The 15,853-nt window shown below is 44.7% G+C and overlaps 2 protein-coding genes across 8 annotated transcripts in view; both read left to right on the top strand.

Moving 5' to 3' along the window:
- Positions 1-14,090, top strand: part of LOC147636548 (uncharacterized) — a 49,156-nt gene extending 35,066 nt beyond the window's left edge. For 4 of the 7 annotated variants that reach the window (XM_086799962.1, XM_086799958.1, XM_086799960.1 and 1 more), the window contains exon 5: positions 13,571-13,946. In XM_086799962.1, coding sequence (XP_086656088.1) covers positions 13,571-13,600 — 30 coding nt within the window. In that variant the 3' untranslated portion in view covers positions 13,601-13,946. Of the gene's footprint in view, positions 1-13,570; positions 13,947-14,011 lie in introns of those variants that run through there. The other 3 variants (XM_086799961.1, XM_086799956.1, XM_086799957.1) reach the window with 1 other exon arrangement.
- On the top strand, positions 4,072-6,710 carry LOC147636549 (uncharacterized). Its single transcript, XM_086801037.1, has 3 exons — positions 4,072-5,486; positions 5,582-5,897; positions 6,028-6,710. The coding sequence occupies exons 1-3, from the start codon at positions 4,072-4,074 to the stop codon at positions 6,451-6,453; spliced, it is 2,157 nt and encodes a 718-aa protein (XP_086657163.1). The 3' UTR covers positions 6,454-6,710.
- Positions 14,091-15,853: the final 1,763 nt, after the last annotated feature.

Below are 15,853 nucleotides of genomic sequence, written 5' to 3'. Positions count from 1 at the left end.
ATGCACTGATGATGAGCCATCTTGTCACAATGCACTACATTGCAGACTGCATGTGACAATATACCACGTCATACTCATCCTCTGCCTAGAGAAACTCATCCTTGAACTTTGCTCGAAACTAGCCCAAGCAATAGGCTTGTTCAAAAGCTCTCTCCTCCGTTAGCCTCTCCCTCCCTACCCCGGACTAGTGTAGCACCGTACACTTGCTCCATTAGCCTCTTCCTCCCTCCATCATGCATCGGGTCGGTTCTCGTCTTCACCCATGTGCCTTGATCTCCGGAAGGAGTATAGTTCTACATCTTTATTTCACCTCACCTAGTATCTAGGGAGGAGTGGGCATAAATTCAAGAGGAGGATTCCATGGCTTCTACACCAAAAGTCATCTCTTCATCTATTCCCCTTCTTCCGACCAACTACCTTGATTGGTCTTTGCATATGAAGAATTTACTGCAGTATCATCGGCTATGGGATATTGTTATTGGGGTCGATGCCAAACCAACAGCAACTTCTCCTTGGGCTGAGATTGATGCTTGGCTTGATAAGGATGCTCGGGCATATGCATTCATCATCTTCAACATTAAAACATCTGCTGCTCGTCGATTTGATGACTATGATGATAAAATCGCAGAAGAATTGTGGGATGCCATGCAAAGGAGGTATCATAGTGGGTCTTTAAAACCAAGTTTCATGCTGATGGTTCTCTAGACAATTACAAAGCCAGATTGGTTGCAAAGGGGTACTCTCATATTGAGGGTATTGACAACATTTCTTACAGTGTTAGTATTCTCAGTCAGTTCTCTTCCACCCCTCGACATTCTCATTGGTAGGTCGCTCGCAGGTTTCTTCGATACTTATCTGGTACCTTGGACTATGGTCTCTCTTTCAAAGGAGGCACTCAGCTTGTCGGATACTCTGACACTGATTGGGAGGTGATCAAGATACGAGGCGTTCCACTTCTGGTTATTGCTTCACTCTAGGTTCCGGCCTCATTTCTTGGAGATCCAAGAAGTAGACTACAGTTTTTCTTTCTAAGGCTGAGTATTGTGCTTATTTGGATACTTGCTGCGACCTATTTTGGTTGATGCAGATGCTGAGTAATCTTGATGTTATTTTGGACTCTCCCATTCGCCCCCTTACAGATAGCCAGTGTGCCTTTATTTCATCTTTCCATGGCAGGACCAAGCACATTTAGGTTCATTTTCACTTTGTTCGTGAGGTGGTCGCTGATAGAATCATTTCTTTGGAGTATTGTCCCTCTCAGGACAACCTAGTTGATCTCTTCACCCATTCCCTTCATCGAGATACTTATGATCAGCTCCTTACCCGTATGGGAGTCAGAGCACCGTGTTGGAGTTGAGAGGAGGTGTTGGAATGACCATCTCCAGTCCCGTTTGATCCCTTTTATGCCCCCCTTTTATTCAGCATATTTATTTGATATTTTTGGGTATTTTTCCCACCTTTTATTAGGCGTTTTTCCTAGTCGTGGACTTTGTCCTTAGTTATGGGTTTTTATGCTGGCCGACCAGCCCTTCATGATGTATATAAGAAGGCTTTTTTGCTCAAGTGTTGGAGCATTGCTGGCTGCTCTAAGTCTCTCCTCTGTTCCGCTTGTTGCTTTCAACTATTCTCTCATGTTGGAGTAGATTGTCGAAGCTGGTCACGTCGAAAGAGTCAAAATAACATGGCCACCAGTCTCATACACGTAGAGGTTAAACTATTGTTCCGAGACTACACACAAACAGGCGCTCGTACTAGAGCTTGGCTCAGACCCTCGTAGAGACCATGGCTCAAGTCTCCCTGGTGCAAGGACACAAACAGGTATGTGGACATGATTATCTACAAGTACAGGAGCAGGTACTAGTACGCGGTTTCGAATAGCATGTACTCAATCAGGTACACGTGTAGCTGGTTCACGGCAAATACGTCCAATAAAGTAGATGTAATGTGATATTCAGCAGGTACAGGAAGATGTACAGCGGTATAAGAGCCACAGATGGTATGGCTAGTACAACTGGTGCAGCAAGTACTACTGCAGTGGGCGCAGGTGTACGGCAGCCAGAAAGAGGTCTGAACTATAGTCAACTTGTAGATGAGCAGTAGGGAGAGATGCGCTACCCTCCAAAGAGTGAAAAAAGGAGAGAGAGAGGGATGCATTCATGGATTGTTGGCAGGAGGTGGAGGGGTCCAACCCCTGTGTGCCACTTGGCAGAGAAGGTGGGCACCTCTTTTTAGTATACACACACTTACGTGTGTTTACATGGTCTAACGGGTGCCCACAAGTTGGGCTGCCTAACCTGCATCCCTTGGGCCTTGAGCACTGGCCGATGGCTTGTGCCCGTCTTTAATGAATGTGAACAATAAAGGTTATATAACCTTTACTATAAGAAACAAGGGTTTAAATGAATACTTACCACCTGTTCACTTGCCACAAACCATGTCAAAATACAGGGCACTTGCACGGTACACGGCGGGTAAGCGTCTCCCTTGCCTGTGAACTGGACATGTCATAGCCGGCAGTCACACGAAAACAAGTCACGCGAAATCAATTTCAAGCAAGCAGAGATGCGTGCACATGCATTATGCAATGGATTCTTGCAACCCGTAAATAGCAGGTCTTCCCGAGCACGGAATTGGCTCAATGGGAAGCCTAAATTGGGATCCTTGATAGTGGGTTCCAGGTCTTGGCCACACTATGGGTGATACAAGGCCTGGCCTCTCATAGCTGACATGAGTCCTTCCCTCAGTACCGGCAACATGAAGCTCCTTGGTCTCTAGTACTTTCGCACGAAATAGGGGAGAGTCACTTGGGTGGCCAAATGGTGACATCCCTCTTGGCTTGTAAATAGTATTCCTCAGCTGAAAAGCCTACAAATACGCCTTCAGAAGCTATGGGTAATCTTTGAAGTAGTCTTCATCAATCCATTTCGCATCGATAGGCAAATAGTTCTTGAACTTCATAAGGTATCACTTGGAAAGCTTACCAGCAGGCAGCTTTCTTTGCTTGTGAAACACAATTTACTCATGTTGAAGAACTTCCTCTATCACATCAACCTCTAGCGGCTCTTTTGGATCTTGCCCCACATACTTTTGCAATAGACTCACATGAAAGGATTGTGAATCCTCCATTGATTAGGTAATGCAAGCTGGAAAGCAACTTCATTGATTTGCTTGATCACCTTAAAAGGTCCATAATACCTAGTAGAGAGCTTAGGGCATGCTCTCTCCTTTCTTGGCCTCTTACAGAGTCTTGCTTTCTCAAATTTCAGCAATATCCAATCATTCTCTTTGATGTCCATCTCTCTTCTATGCTTGTCGGCAGCCCTCTTATGCTTATTTGTGAATGAGCAATGGCTGTCTGCACTTATGCAAAGGTCACATGAAGATTTCTAACATTCTCATCAGCTACAAAGATCTCATCCTTAGTGCATAGGATGGGTGGCAATATCACGTTGCCATATACAATCTCAAACAGGGCCTTTCCTGTGGAGGCACGCACTGTGGTTTTGTATGCAAACTCTACCAGCGGTAGAATACTTCTCCCAAGTCATAGTTGCAAAAAAACGCGTTTCAAACTTTAGGCTACTCGTTTGAAACGTGCAAACGTTTCAAACGTTTGAAACGCGTTTTTTTGCTGGGCCAGTTTTTTTTTATGATAGAAAACGTACGATGCAGTATCTCCTGGCATTTCAGTTTTGAAAGTGACGCTTGAAAGAGACGTTTCCAGCCTTTGAAGTCTTCCAGGTTTGCTTGCACCCCTACCTACGCACCAGTCCTTCTCCCCCGGCCCCTACGCACCGTAGGTAACAGGTTTGTACTAACCCTAAATCCTGATTTTTTCTGATTTTGGACCAAATTTCAGATTTGAAATTTGGGCATTTTTTGCCAGGTTGCCTACATTGGTGCATGCACACCTTGCCTACGCACCAAGCCTACTCCTCCGGCCCCTACGCACCCTGCTTCTCAGGTTTTTAATAACCCTAAATGCTGATTTTTTCTGATTTTGGACCAAATTTCAGATTTGAAATTTGGGCATTTCTTGCCAGGTTGCCCAAATTTCTTCATTCATTCATCATGCCTCGGGCTAAGGATGCCATGTGGAACCACGTAACTCCTGTGAGCAGATATGGGGGTTCAGGCACAGAAAGGTGGAAATGCAATTTTTGTGCCAAAGTGTCAGGTGGGTCTATTATTAGGGTAAAGGCCCATTTTACAGGAGTAAGAGGGGAAGGCATTGGCCCTTGCAGTCAAGTACCAAGAGAGGTTGTAGCGTCTCTTCAGCAATGGAAGAGAGAACATGAAGCAGCAAAGGGAATTCAGCCTATTGATGATGATGTACAGGATACAGATTCTGTAGGTGATGTGTCCAAAAGAGCTAGGACAGAGGATGATTTGCAGAGTCAAGCAGGTGGGTCTAGCTCCATTCCTGTAGCCCACAGATCTTCATTGCCCACCGTGCCTTCTCTAAAGAGGGCAGGCATTAAAGCAGGCATACAAAAGCAAGCTGTCAAGGAGGCCACACGTGAATTGACAAAGTTGTTTATACAATGCGCTTTGTCATTTCACGTCGTGCGTACTCCTCGTTGGAAGAAGGCCATTAAAGCTATCAGCCGCATTGGGTATGAGTGGGAGGGTCCATCTTATGAGTCCCTTCGCAAAACCCACTTAAGGAAGGAGAAGAAGGCAGTGGAGCTTGAGATGGAGCCTTTGAAGGCAACCTGGCAGAAATATGGATGCACATTGCTTTGTGATGGCTGGACAGACATGAGAAAGAGAAATGTATATAACATTTTGGTGTCCTGTTGTAAGGGCACAATGTTTTTGCGTGCCATTGATGCCTCGGTTCCAGGTACAGTTGTTACTGGAGCATTCATATGGAGACATTTGCGTGAGGCAGTGCTAGAGATTGGCCCAGAGAACATAGTGCAGGTAGTTACAGATAATGGGTCAAATTGTGTATCTATGGGCAGGATGTTAGAGGATGAGTTTCCAAAGATAGTGTGGACTCCATGTGCATCACACAGCTTGGACCTCTTGATAGAGGATGTGGCCAAAATTGGGTGGATTGCCGACCTCTTTAGTACTTCTCGGAGCATGGTGAAGTTTGTCACCAAGAGGCCAAAGGTTTTAGCTATGTTTCGTGCACACAGTGATTTGGAGTTGTTGAAGCCCTCAAACACCAGGTTTGCTTACATGCTCATTGTGGTTGAGAGGCTTGTGCGGGTCCGTACAGGTTTACTCCGCACTGTTGTCTCTCAGGAGTGGATGGCATGGGATGATAGAGAGCATCCCAAGGCAGTAGCATTTGTGCGCGCGGTAATGCGAGACACTTGGTGGGCTGAGGCCCTTGCACTTGTCACGGCCACTCAGCCTATATATAGTGTGCTTCGCATTACGGACATGGAGGGCAGCACCCTTGGACTCTTATATGAGTTCATGGACCGCATTGGAGAGGCCCTAGATCGATGCACTATACTATCAGCTGAGAGGTATGTATCATTGTATGTCATTGTTGTTCTTTTAGTTGCCAGTGGCCACATTATACATTGATATTAATTCCATGCTTCCAAGTGTCGTTGAACAGGATCCAGGACATCAGGGAGGTGTGGAACCGTAGATGGGATTGGTTTCATAGGCCAATCCATGCGGTTGCCCATATACTACACCCACTATGGCGGAATGAGGAGCAGTTCAACAATGAGGAGCTAGAAGAGGGATGGCAGTCTTACATCCAGACCTGGACTGGAGGTGATGTTCAGCTCCTCAGGAAGTTAGAGGATGAGCTCCTAGTATTTCGGAATGGGAGTCATGCCTTTGGGAGAGCCACTGCAGTTTTGAGAGAGACTCAGCTTCAGCCAGTCTCTTGGTGGGAGAAATATGGCATCGGTACTCCAGTTCTGGTAAGTGCCCACTGACAAGTTACAACTTACATGTAATAAGTTTGCACTTTGAAGTAACAACTTAGTACTTACAACTTATATAAGTTGTTTCTTCTTATTATTTATAAAGTTTTCTGTTATCTTTTGACAGAAACGCCTTGCATTACGAGTCCTCTCACAGGATTGCAGCTCTGGTCCATGTGAGAGAAACTGGAGCACATGGGCCCTCTTCCATACAAAGAAGAGGAACAAATTGTCCACTGCTCAATTAGAACGGTTGGTGTATTGTCATTGCAACCTCCGTTTAATTGAGCAGCAAGGCAATCCCATTGAGCCGCGCCAAGTGAATGTCGACAAGATCGACATAGAGAAAGTGAAGGACGTACCAGAGATCCCTGCTGAGGAGCGCGACATCTATGCCATGCTATACGAGGAGATGATGGCACCAGCTACTATGACACGATCACGGGCACCGACATCAGCAGATCATGCATCTACGAGTGCTGAGGCTGAGGCTGAGGCTTCATCTTCTTACGACACAGACTCACATTCCTCAGAGGAGGATGATGCTGAGTAGTTACTAGTTACTACTAGTGACTCTTGACTCTTGACACTTGAGTCTAGAGTTGAGAGTCCAGACTCCAGACATTGGAGACCATTTGTTTTTTCAGAGTTTTTGTATTTGGTCTTTCGGTACAGACATCTGTATTTCAGATTTCAGATTTATCATTTGACACTATTCACTAGTGCTTAGTATGTTGCTTAGTATGTTGTAAGTTGTAACTTGTAACTTCAAACTGGTTATGCTATTAATAATTATATGGGTTTTTGCCATCTATGATCTAATTCCTGATTCCTGAAGACTGCCATGTATCATGTATGATGTATCATGATTCATGTTACATGTATGATCATTGTATGATGTAAATTGTAATCATGTATGATGTATTAAGAATCAGGATTCAGTATGAAATTTGAATCATGGATTCATCATTCATGATGTATCATGATTCATGTATATGAAAGTTGAATGTAGATTTTAGCATTAAACTGTACCAAACATAAATTTATGGACACCCCCCTAAAAAAAACCTGGAAAAAACACCTGAAAAAAAATTTGAAAAAAACTTTTAAAAAACTTTTGGAAATTTGTTTGAAACGTTTTTGAAACGTTTCAAACACGTTTCAAAAACGCGTTTCAAAAAACGTGTGGCAACTATGTCCCAAGTTGTTTTTTGATATGCAACATAGCATTCCAGGAGATCTAACACGGTTTTATTTGCAGCCTCACTTTGCCTATCTGTTTGGGAACGATAAGCGGGCAAAAAATCAAACTTAGTGTCCATATTGTCAAATAGAGCTCTCCAAAAGAGGCTTGTAGTCCTGGGATCTCTTTCCCCCACAATGGACTTAAGCATACCATGGTGTTTGAACACTTGTGCCACAAATATCTTGACCATATGCTCTGGCTTAATGGTCTTTTTGACTGGCAAGAAGTGTGCTTGCTTGCTAAACTTGTTAACAATGGTCCAAATAGCATCATTGCCTTGCTAAGTACGAGGTAAATCCTTGCTGAGTACGGGGCAAATCCATGATAAAGTCCATTGCAATACTTTCGCATGCTTGCGAGGAAATAGGCGATTCCCAGCCTTAGGCTGAGTGTCCCAATGCCCAACACCCAGTAAATGAGTACCATACAATGTAAGAAGAGTATCAAAGAGATCCTGTGAGCCTACATGTGGCTATTTTTTGCACTCAAGCAAGGGTTGTGATGAATTCTTTACAAAAACCACATCTCTGCTAACCATAATCCTCTATGAGACAGGATGGTAGAGACAATATCCTTTGCTCTCTGAATTGTAGCCCACAAAACTGCATTTCATGGTCTTATCATCAAGGTTCGTGTGATGTTCCTCATGCATAAGAGCAAAAGCCAAGCATCCAAAGACATGCATATGAGCCACTGATGGCTTTCTATCATACCAAGCTTAGTAAGGAGTGATGGTCTACAAAGCCTTTGTTGGACACTTGTTAAGCACATACGTTGCACACATAACAGCTCCCATCCAAAACTTGGGAGGCAAATTTTGGCCCTTGACCATACATCGTGCCATCTCCATGAGAGACCTATGTTTTCTCTTAGAAACACTATTGAGGTGTATAAGGCACGGTATAGTGATGCTGAATGCCTCTTATGCATTAAACTCTTTGGACATGTACTCCTAGCCTCTATCTATACGTAGAGTTTGAATTTTACATCCAGATACATTTCCAACCATGAATTGAAAGTTCTTAAAGTACGTAAATACCTCTGTCTTCCTCTTCATAGCATAGAACCAACTGAATTTGGAAAGGTCATCAATGAATGTAGCGAAGTAGAGATAACCTCCAATGGATGATGTCCTCATGGGACCACATATATCACTATGTATAAGTTACAATTTTTGGGCAGCCCTCATTGAACCGTCCTCGGGAAATGGTGCCGATGGATGCATCTTGCCTAAAATGCAACCCTCGCAGACATGCTTGAGAGGTGCATCAAGTGGCGGCAATGCTGAGACCATATCATGCTTTTGCAGGCATACCAGACTAGCAAAGTTGAGGTGACCAAACCGAGCACGCCATAGGTTTGCATCTGCTGTCACACTGGATGTACTAGTCACATTCAGCACTAGGTGTTGATGCATTGGCCACAGACATGCCGGAGTCTTTCTTCTCCTCCTCTTTTGCAAGCCTTTTCCTGTACTCATTTATGTAGTGCCCTGGCTTCCGACAGTAATTATGTTTACCCTTCGTCTTGGGCTTCTTATTGTCACCATTTTGTACATCTTTGCTATAAGAGGTAGTTGTCCCTCCTTTAGCCTTGTAGCCGTTGGCACTGGATGCCTTCCCTTTACCTTTGCCTTGAGTGACAAAAGCTCGATCACCAATCCTCATTTCCGACCTGTTCATTCAAGACTGCTCCTCTTGCAGGAGCAAAGACACGATCTCATTAAAAGAAAAGGCATTTGCATTGCCTTTCATGAGCAACCGAAGTGTAGTAGCAAGGCCCTGATCTGAGTCAAGCAATGCATTAAGGATTGTAGTGACGAGTGAGCTGTCCGGAATAAGCTCGTCAATGTTGGCTAGCTGTTCTTGAAGGTCGTGAGTTGAGGGTCTGCACCTATGGGTGCAGATGTCAAGCTCATCGGATCTGGCATGCTCTCTTAATGGTGATCCCTCACTGATGGGTGTTTTGGGTAAGGCTCTAGCGGGTCTGTTTGAGCAGGGGCTCCTCCTGCCCACGAGTACGACCCCTGGTCACCTCGGAGGTTGTTTGGGCAAAAAATTGTGAGGACTCTCTGTGATGTATTGTGTCTTGGTGTCTGTGCTCGGAATAGTCTATCTTTGTGGCGACGCATCTCCAATAGAAATAGGCATACGCAATGCTAATCCTCATAATCCATCGCCTTGGAGAATGGGTGAAATCCCTCCTTCAATAGACAATGGTATCTGCCCTTAATCTCATAGTATATATTGGGCATGTGCAGATATAGTGCTCCTCTGTCTCTACCTCCCCAGTGGTACACATCCTCATCTCTCTCTGTCTCTATCCTCCGCAAGTGTGATGAGACTCGGATTTGGCCAATCACCATCCTCATGGCATTGGATGTGTCTTTGTAGGTAGTGCAGCTGTTGTATGAATCCATCTGTTGTAAAGCTTGAGGAAATGCTAACTATAGAATTGAGATTTGGTGGGCAGCTCCGGAGGGTCTAGCCATGTGATATTGATGTCTAATTGAGTGAGATCTGTGGGGATGAGACGGTTGATCTCCTGGTGCGTGAGCGGCAAGAGGAGGTCGTCAAGGCTATACTGGAAAGGTGGTATTCTTGGGGAGGCGGCTCTACCTAGTGCGTATACACGGGCCCGTGTAAGTATCTCACCGTCCGGGAGAGGGCATCCACTACCAAGGGGGCAGCTCCACACTGCGCCCTCATGATCTCATGGGGTACCGATGCTTTGCTCTAGATCATCTTGGACAACATCAAGATATGTATCCTCTTTAAATTTTGCTAGTCTTTTTGCCCTAAATCCGGTCTCCAAAAAGCTATCCCATAAGATACTGCGGGAGTGACCAACGTATCAAAGAGCCACATCTTTGTGCTTGGTTCTTGGAAGTGGGCCTAGAAACAGTGTCTCTTGACCCTAGCCAAAGCTACATGCCCTCGTGCCATCTGTGTCTGTGCTGTTGGCCTCATTGTGAAGATGGGTCCTGAGAAAATAATGCAGAGATATACATAGGATGAGACTATCTCCACCACTCCGCCACCATATGTAAACCGATTTCTCTTTGTTGCTACCCTAGATGTGTTAAAAATGATGAATTTGGTTTTTCTTTGGTTCACCTTGAGGTCATGCTCCTCACAAAAAGTCCCCAAAGCATCCAAATGCGTGTGCAATCCCTTGTTTGAACTTGAAATTAGGACAATGTCATCCACATAGAGGATGGGCACTAGTCCATGTAGATCCAGTCTTGATGCACATGCTAGTTGGGGACCTACCATTGGGGGACCAGTTGCGAAAGCAGTGGATTGCTTCTGGTAATTGTGTGTTTTGTACTACATGCTTGGAAACATGCTTGCATCTTTTCATTTCATGTCTGGTGGTAAAGAAGGTGTGGGATTTCCTTTCTCGCGTATGGATTTTGTTGACAGATAGGTCCGTGTTAAAGTTTAAAGACTGGATTTTTGGCAAGATTCCGAATGGGCCGGATAACCCAGAACATTCAGTTTTCTTTCATTTCTTCATATAGACAGGTTTGTGGCATATCTGGATAACTAGGAATGCCTTCATATTTGATGCAAAAGTTTATATTACAGCGTACATAAACCTTATAAAAGGGCTACTATTGTGGCAAGTCTCTTCCTTGCGGTCATCTCATTTGGAGAATGACACGGCTATATGTTGGATGAGGGTACTCCGAGTTACACCCGTGGTCATGGTTCGGGGTAATTAGTGAGAGAAAGCTAGTACATCACTTGGCGGCCATGTGGCCATTTGTAAAGTAATTTTTGGTAATATATCTTCTATTACGAGAGAGAGAGAGAGAGAGAGAGAGAGAGAGAGAGAGAGAGAGAGATTGCACAAGTATGTTATGTCCAAAGGTTAACTTGGGATTAACCCAAGACTAGGAGATAACCTAATTGGATTAGTCTTTGTTGTTGCCGAGGCCATTAGGATTCCATGAGCATAGGTGACACATTGACCCTCCTCTGTGCAAGGTGGCAAGAGAGGGCTTCTGGCAGTTGTGGCTATGGGAGGGCAGTTTTGGTAGTTGTTACCCTCTCTCGTGACGTCAGAGGGATCGAGGGGAGTGGACATGGCATGATGCCTTTGATAGAGAATAGGCTCCCGTTATCCCTTTCTTTGCATACACCACACGCCTTGGTCGGATGATTCAGATTCCCGAGCTCGAGGGCATTCCAGCAGCAGGGGGCACTCGCAGTCTGAAGGGCAGCCTCCTCAGTTTCTCTCAAATTTTTGGAAGGGGTCGTGGGACAGTTTTCAATCGCGAAAGATCACTCTCTTTCTATGGCAATTGGTGCTTTGGAGCGTGACGGTTGGGACTTGGTTGGCCATTGGAGGTAGGCCAACACTTTGTTCGAGGTGTGGCCATCTTCAGGAGTCCCAACGACATTGCTTCTGGGATTGCCTGAAGGCTCATTAGGTCTGGCAAAGGATTCTCCGCATTTTCACTACGTGCAGTGTTCCCCGTCTCCCGCCTCCGCCCCCAAACAAAAAAAAAAGAAGTAATTACTTGGGGCACAGTTGCTTGGGCCGTTGAGGTTGAGACTGCTATGGCATATGAGGAGGGTGTGTGTGTGCGCTTTTTTTGGGGGGGGGGGGGGGGGGGGGGGGACTCTCGGGTCTCTCATGGTAGCATCTCCACAATCCTAGTTCCAGCTGTTGCTTCTGATCATTGGACTCCCAATCTTGCCAAAGATGGGAGTTTCACAGCAGTATTTCTATGCGGCATGTTTGGAGAGCTCGGTGTAGCCACGATATCGAGGGTACCCTCACCCCACCAGCAGAGTCCATATGGAGCATCTGGCTCGATATCATTTACACCCTCTGTGGACATTGGGGAAGCTTCGAAGTGGCTTCGATTGCATGCGCAAGTGCCGTGAGGCCTTTGTGTAGACTTGGCTTCATGGTCCTTTTCTCACTGACAGTGGTGGTGAGCCCACTTGGCATTACAGACCACCTATGTGGTTATCCCCCTCCCCCCTAGTTCTTGGGTCTGGGTGGGGGGGGGGGGTCGGGCAGCTAGCCTCTTGGGTCTCTCATGGTAGCATCTCCACAGCCCTAGTTCTAGCTCCTGCTTCTAATCATTGGACTCCTAGTTCTTGCCAAAGATGGGAGTTTCGTAGCAGTATCGCTATGCGGCATATTTGGAGAGCTCGGTGTAGCCAGGCTATGGAGGGCACCCTCACCCCTCCTGCAGAGTCCATATGGAGCATGTGGCTCGATATCATTCATACCCTCCGTGGACATTGCGGAAGCTTCAAGCTTCGATTGCATGCGCAAGTGCTGTGAGGCCTTCCTGCGGACTTGGCTTCATGGTCCTTTTCTCGGTGATAGTGGTGGAGAGCCCACTTGGCATTACAGACCACCTACGTGCCCCCCCCCCTCTTTCCGCGCGCCCCCGGTAGTGCATGGCCCATCGTGACTTTTCGGCGCAAGCCACGCCCTCGGGGTGTGACTAGGTGGTATGGGATGCCTATTCTTATTGTGTTTGGAGCAAGGCCAAGATGTAGTTATGGCCTCCAGCTCAGGGGTGAGTCTGGATGGACTCTATGGTTGGAAGGTGAGCCTTAAGCCTTGATCCTCAGCAGGTTCTATTTCAGAAGGTGATAAGGTTTTGGTCTTGTAAGACCTTACAGTATGTTAACCACTGCAGTTAACATTGTGTTTCCTAGTCTTCTTGTAAGGCGCCTGCACCATCTTTTTGTAATAAAAGTACGTCTTTTGTAATATGTTGTCATATATTAAGCAGCCTTACTTTGTGCTTAATAGATGGATATGGGAATTCTAGGACTTCATGATATACATTTTGTGAGCTAGACTTAGATCAATGCATCAGTATGATCCTGTCATCAATTAGAGGTACCGCACCATCACGATCAATCAAGAACGTCAAAATACGTGGTGTACAAGGGTTGCTTTAGGGTGGCTTAGTGTCCCCCCATGCAGACAAGGTTACTTGTCTTGCCAAAGAGGAAGACCACAGATTGAGGTGGGTCCATGATATTGGGAAGGGACAAATGCCTTAAGTAGGTCAGAGGTCATTATATCCAAAACATGTGGCACCAGGCAGAGGACTGGGTTGCTAGTTCATCAAATACAATATTCTTGTCACAAAGTGTTTTCTGACAGTTTTGCGTCTGAAAATGGCCTCCTGCACTTGTGCACGTACTTTTTCTTGGGTTTCCAACAAACTTTGTTCTAGGCATGTGGTGCCTTTTGACTGCGATAGATTTACACGGGCTTGGCTTTCTTTGCTCTGTGAGGCATAGGGTCAGAGATGATTAGTCAACTGCTCTTTGATACATTTTTTTCTGTTTAAGACAATGTGAAATAATGTGGCTCATCTCTCTCATTGGATATGCGGTAGTGGAGGAGGTTCTTATGGACTTGTGGTATTTGTTCTCAGGGATATATTGACAAATATCAAAAGGCTTAGCAGAGAGGGAACTCTCACAGCCTGACGCATTAAGGAGAATGCTGACCTGAGCTCGAGATAAATGCCGGGATATGAACTTGTCTGTCGTGTTAGGTTCTTGGATAAAAGCCCAGACCTAATGGTAAGGGGCAGTAATATTTGTGCTATATTTAGCCGCACCCGTGTACTTTATGATGAGGGAAGGTGTCTTGAGTTGTGGTGCTCGGTTTATGCTTCCCGCCAGGAGTTTTTTGTTGAGACCCTCTGAACGACATGGTCTACTCTATCAAGGAAAAATCTTGAGGTTCTTTAAAGAAAACAAGTGTTGTGTATTTAATACCGAGTTTTCAATGACAGTTCTCCAAAAGATTTTCAAGTGATTTTCATCTTTTATGTGCGTGCATGGACGCGCATAACACACCTCTGTTTTAGAGTGTAAGGTTGCAGGGACTTTGTGGCATTTAGATGGTAATTGTCAATACCGCGACTAAAAGATGAGGTCGTTGTCCTTCCCCGTGTGTTTGGTGAATTACCACATTTACTCTAATGGCTTGAGGTGCAGAGTGGCAGTAGTGCTGCATTATTAGTAATGCTGAAGTAAATGCATAGCAGGAGCATGATTTCCTTGGTTGGGCGAGATGACTTAAATCAAAGGGTAGAAGCTTATCCAACTACAAGCAACCCCATAAAGTTTTTCAAAGAAGAGCCATCAATATTCCAAGAGGCAGAACCAAGCAAGCTTGAAGGAGGAGATATTTTTCTGCATTCCTTGACCTGTATCAAGTGATGGACAACGGAAGGATTCATGAGAACCAGAGCTTCTAGAACATCATAAGTAGATGATAATGCATTCATATATATCAACAACAAAAATTGTTGAAAAAAGGGCCTGACATTGTCATAGTCAAATGCAACCATGCAACAATCGAAATGCATTTCAGTTTGATGCTTTGGAAGCATGCGTTGAGAACATATGATATATGTAGGAATCAATGAATCCTTTAGAGGAAATACCATCCCTTTTGGACCTATGGTTGTTGGGCTCAACAAAAAGCCCTCATGGGTATTGTGACCAAAGACAAAGGGAAGCATCTCCTTTTAGAACATCATTTCCAATCTTATATAGTTATCCTGCTATCGATTGATAAGGTATAATCCACCTTATTAATCAATGGGTGACCTTTCGAAAAACCATAAGCAAGTAATTAGGTTATCTCATCGTTTCATATAGGTACCAAAGCTAACTTCAATAAATAAGCATTTTGGGAGGTTATTACACGATTGGTAATTTGTGACAAATGGTAGTTGAAACATGTTGCGACCCTTTTTGTACAATGACGATAAAGTTGAAGTTGAATTCCAAAAGCAAAAGCAACCAATGTGATGTGTCTTGTTATGCGAGGCTTGTTTATAAGGTATCATGATATGCCATGGTCTAGAAAGAAAGTAAATTTGTTGGCTAAAACATAATGATGATAGTTTTTACCACGTAAGCCATGTGCAATTCTTCTCTTTCCATGGTAATGTCATTCATCATCTCTGCGGCATTGAGTTGTTTGCTAGTAAAATGAAGAGGTTAGCCCAATTTGTATTTCCTTGGCTACGTCAACATATGGGTTATGTTGGTGGTATGTTTCATAATATGGTGCTCTTGGTACATAAGGTGAGATCATAGGAGCAGCTCTAGCTCAAGGGATTCTCTTTGTGGATAGTCATCATAATTGGCCGTGGAGTTCACACTCCGATGCTACCCTGACATTGTTGTAGATACACAAGGATGTAATACTATAGTATGCATTGTCTTTTCTACCACTCTCTCTTACATCGGTTGTGGTCGTTCGTCTCAACTCTGTAGTCTTTGTGAGTTGCAACTCTTCCCACATCTAGACTCAATGATTCTTAAGAGTTGAGTCGATCTTTCCTTATGAGTATGATATAAGCAGAGGTTTCGCTTTGAATCGAGTTTTAGGTCACTAGATTTGTGCAATGGGGCTCCATCTGGCTCCACTGTGTGAGAATCCCACAATGAAGGTGTGTTGCCCTCGACAAATTACAAAGGTGTACAAAGAGTGTATGGGCCACGTTTGGTATTATCCAAGCTTCATTACCATTATATCGACTATAAATAGTCTTTTGATTGGACGGAAGATTGTCAAAAGGCATATGATGAACTTTAGAATGCCCTGGCTAGTGCACTTATTTTGAGACCACCACCCAATAGGGACCTAGTCTTTCATTTGCACATTGATGCCTTGTATTTTGCCATTGGGTGAA

Source organism: Cibotium barometz, chromosome 7, assembly GCF_041138505.1.
Source record: "Cibotium barometz isolate CiBa-2024 chromosome 7, ASM4113850v1, whole genome shotgun sequence".
Lineage (NCBI taxonomy): Eukaryota > Viridiplantae > Streptophyta > Polypodiopsida > Cyatheales > Cibotiaceae > Cibotium > Cibotium barometz.
The sequence above is the reverse complement of the archived record's forward strand: the minus strand, read 5'-3'. Positions and strand labels throughout refer to the sequence as shown.

Bases quoted from the DNA above. Each gene is read 5' to 3' on its own strand.
- LOC147636549 (XM_086801037.1), top strand. From the start codon at position 4,072: ATGCCTCGGGCTAAGGATGCCATGTGGAACCACGTAACTCCTGTGAGC. The intron at 5,487-5,581 runs GTATGTATCATT...GTCGTTGAACAG, and splicing joins ACTATACTATCAGCTGAGAG to GATCCAGGACATCAGGGAGG. The intron at 5,898-6,027 runs GTAAGTGCCCAC...ATCTTTTGACAG, and splicing joins GCATCGGTACTCCAGTTCTG to AAACGCCTTGCATTACGAGT.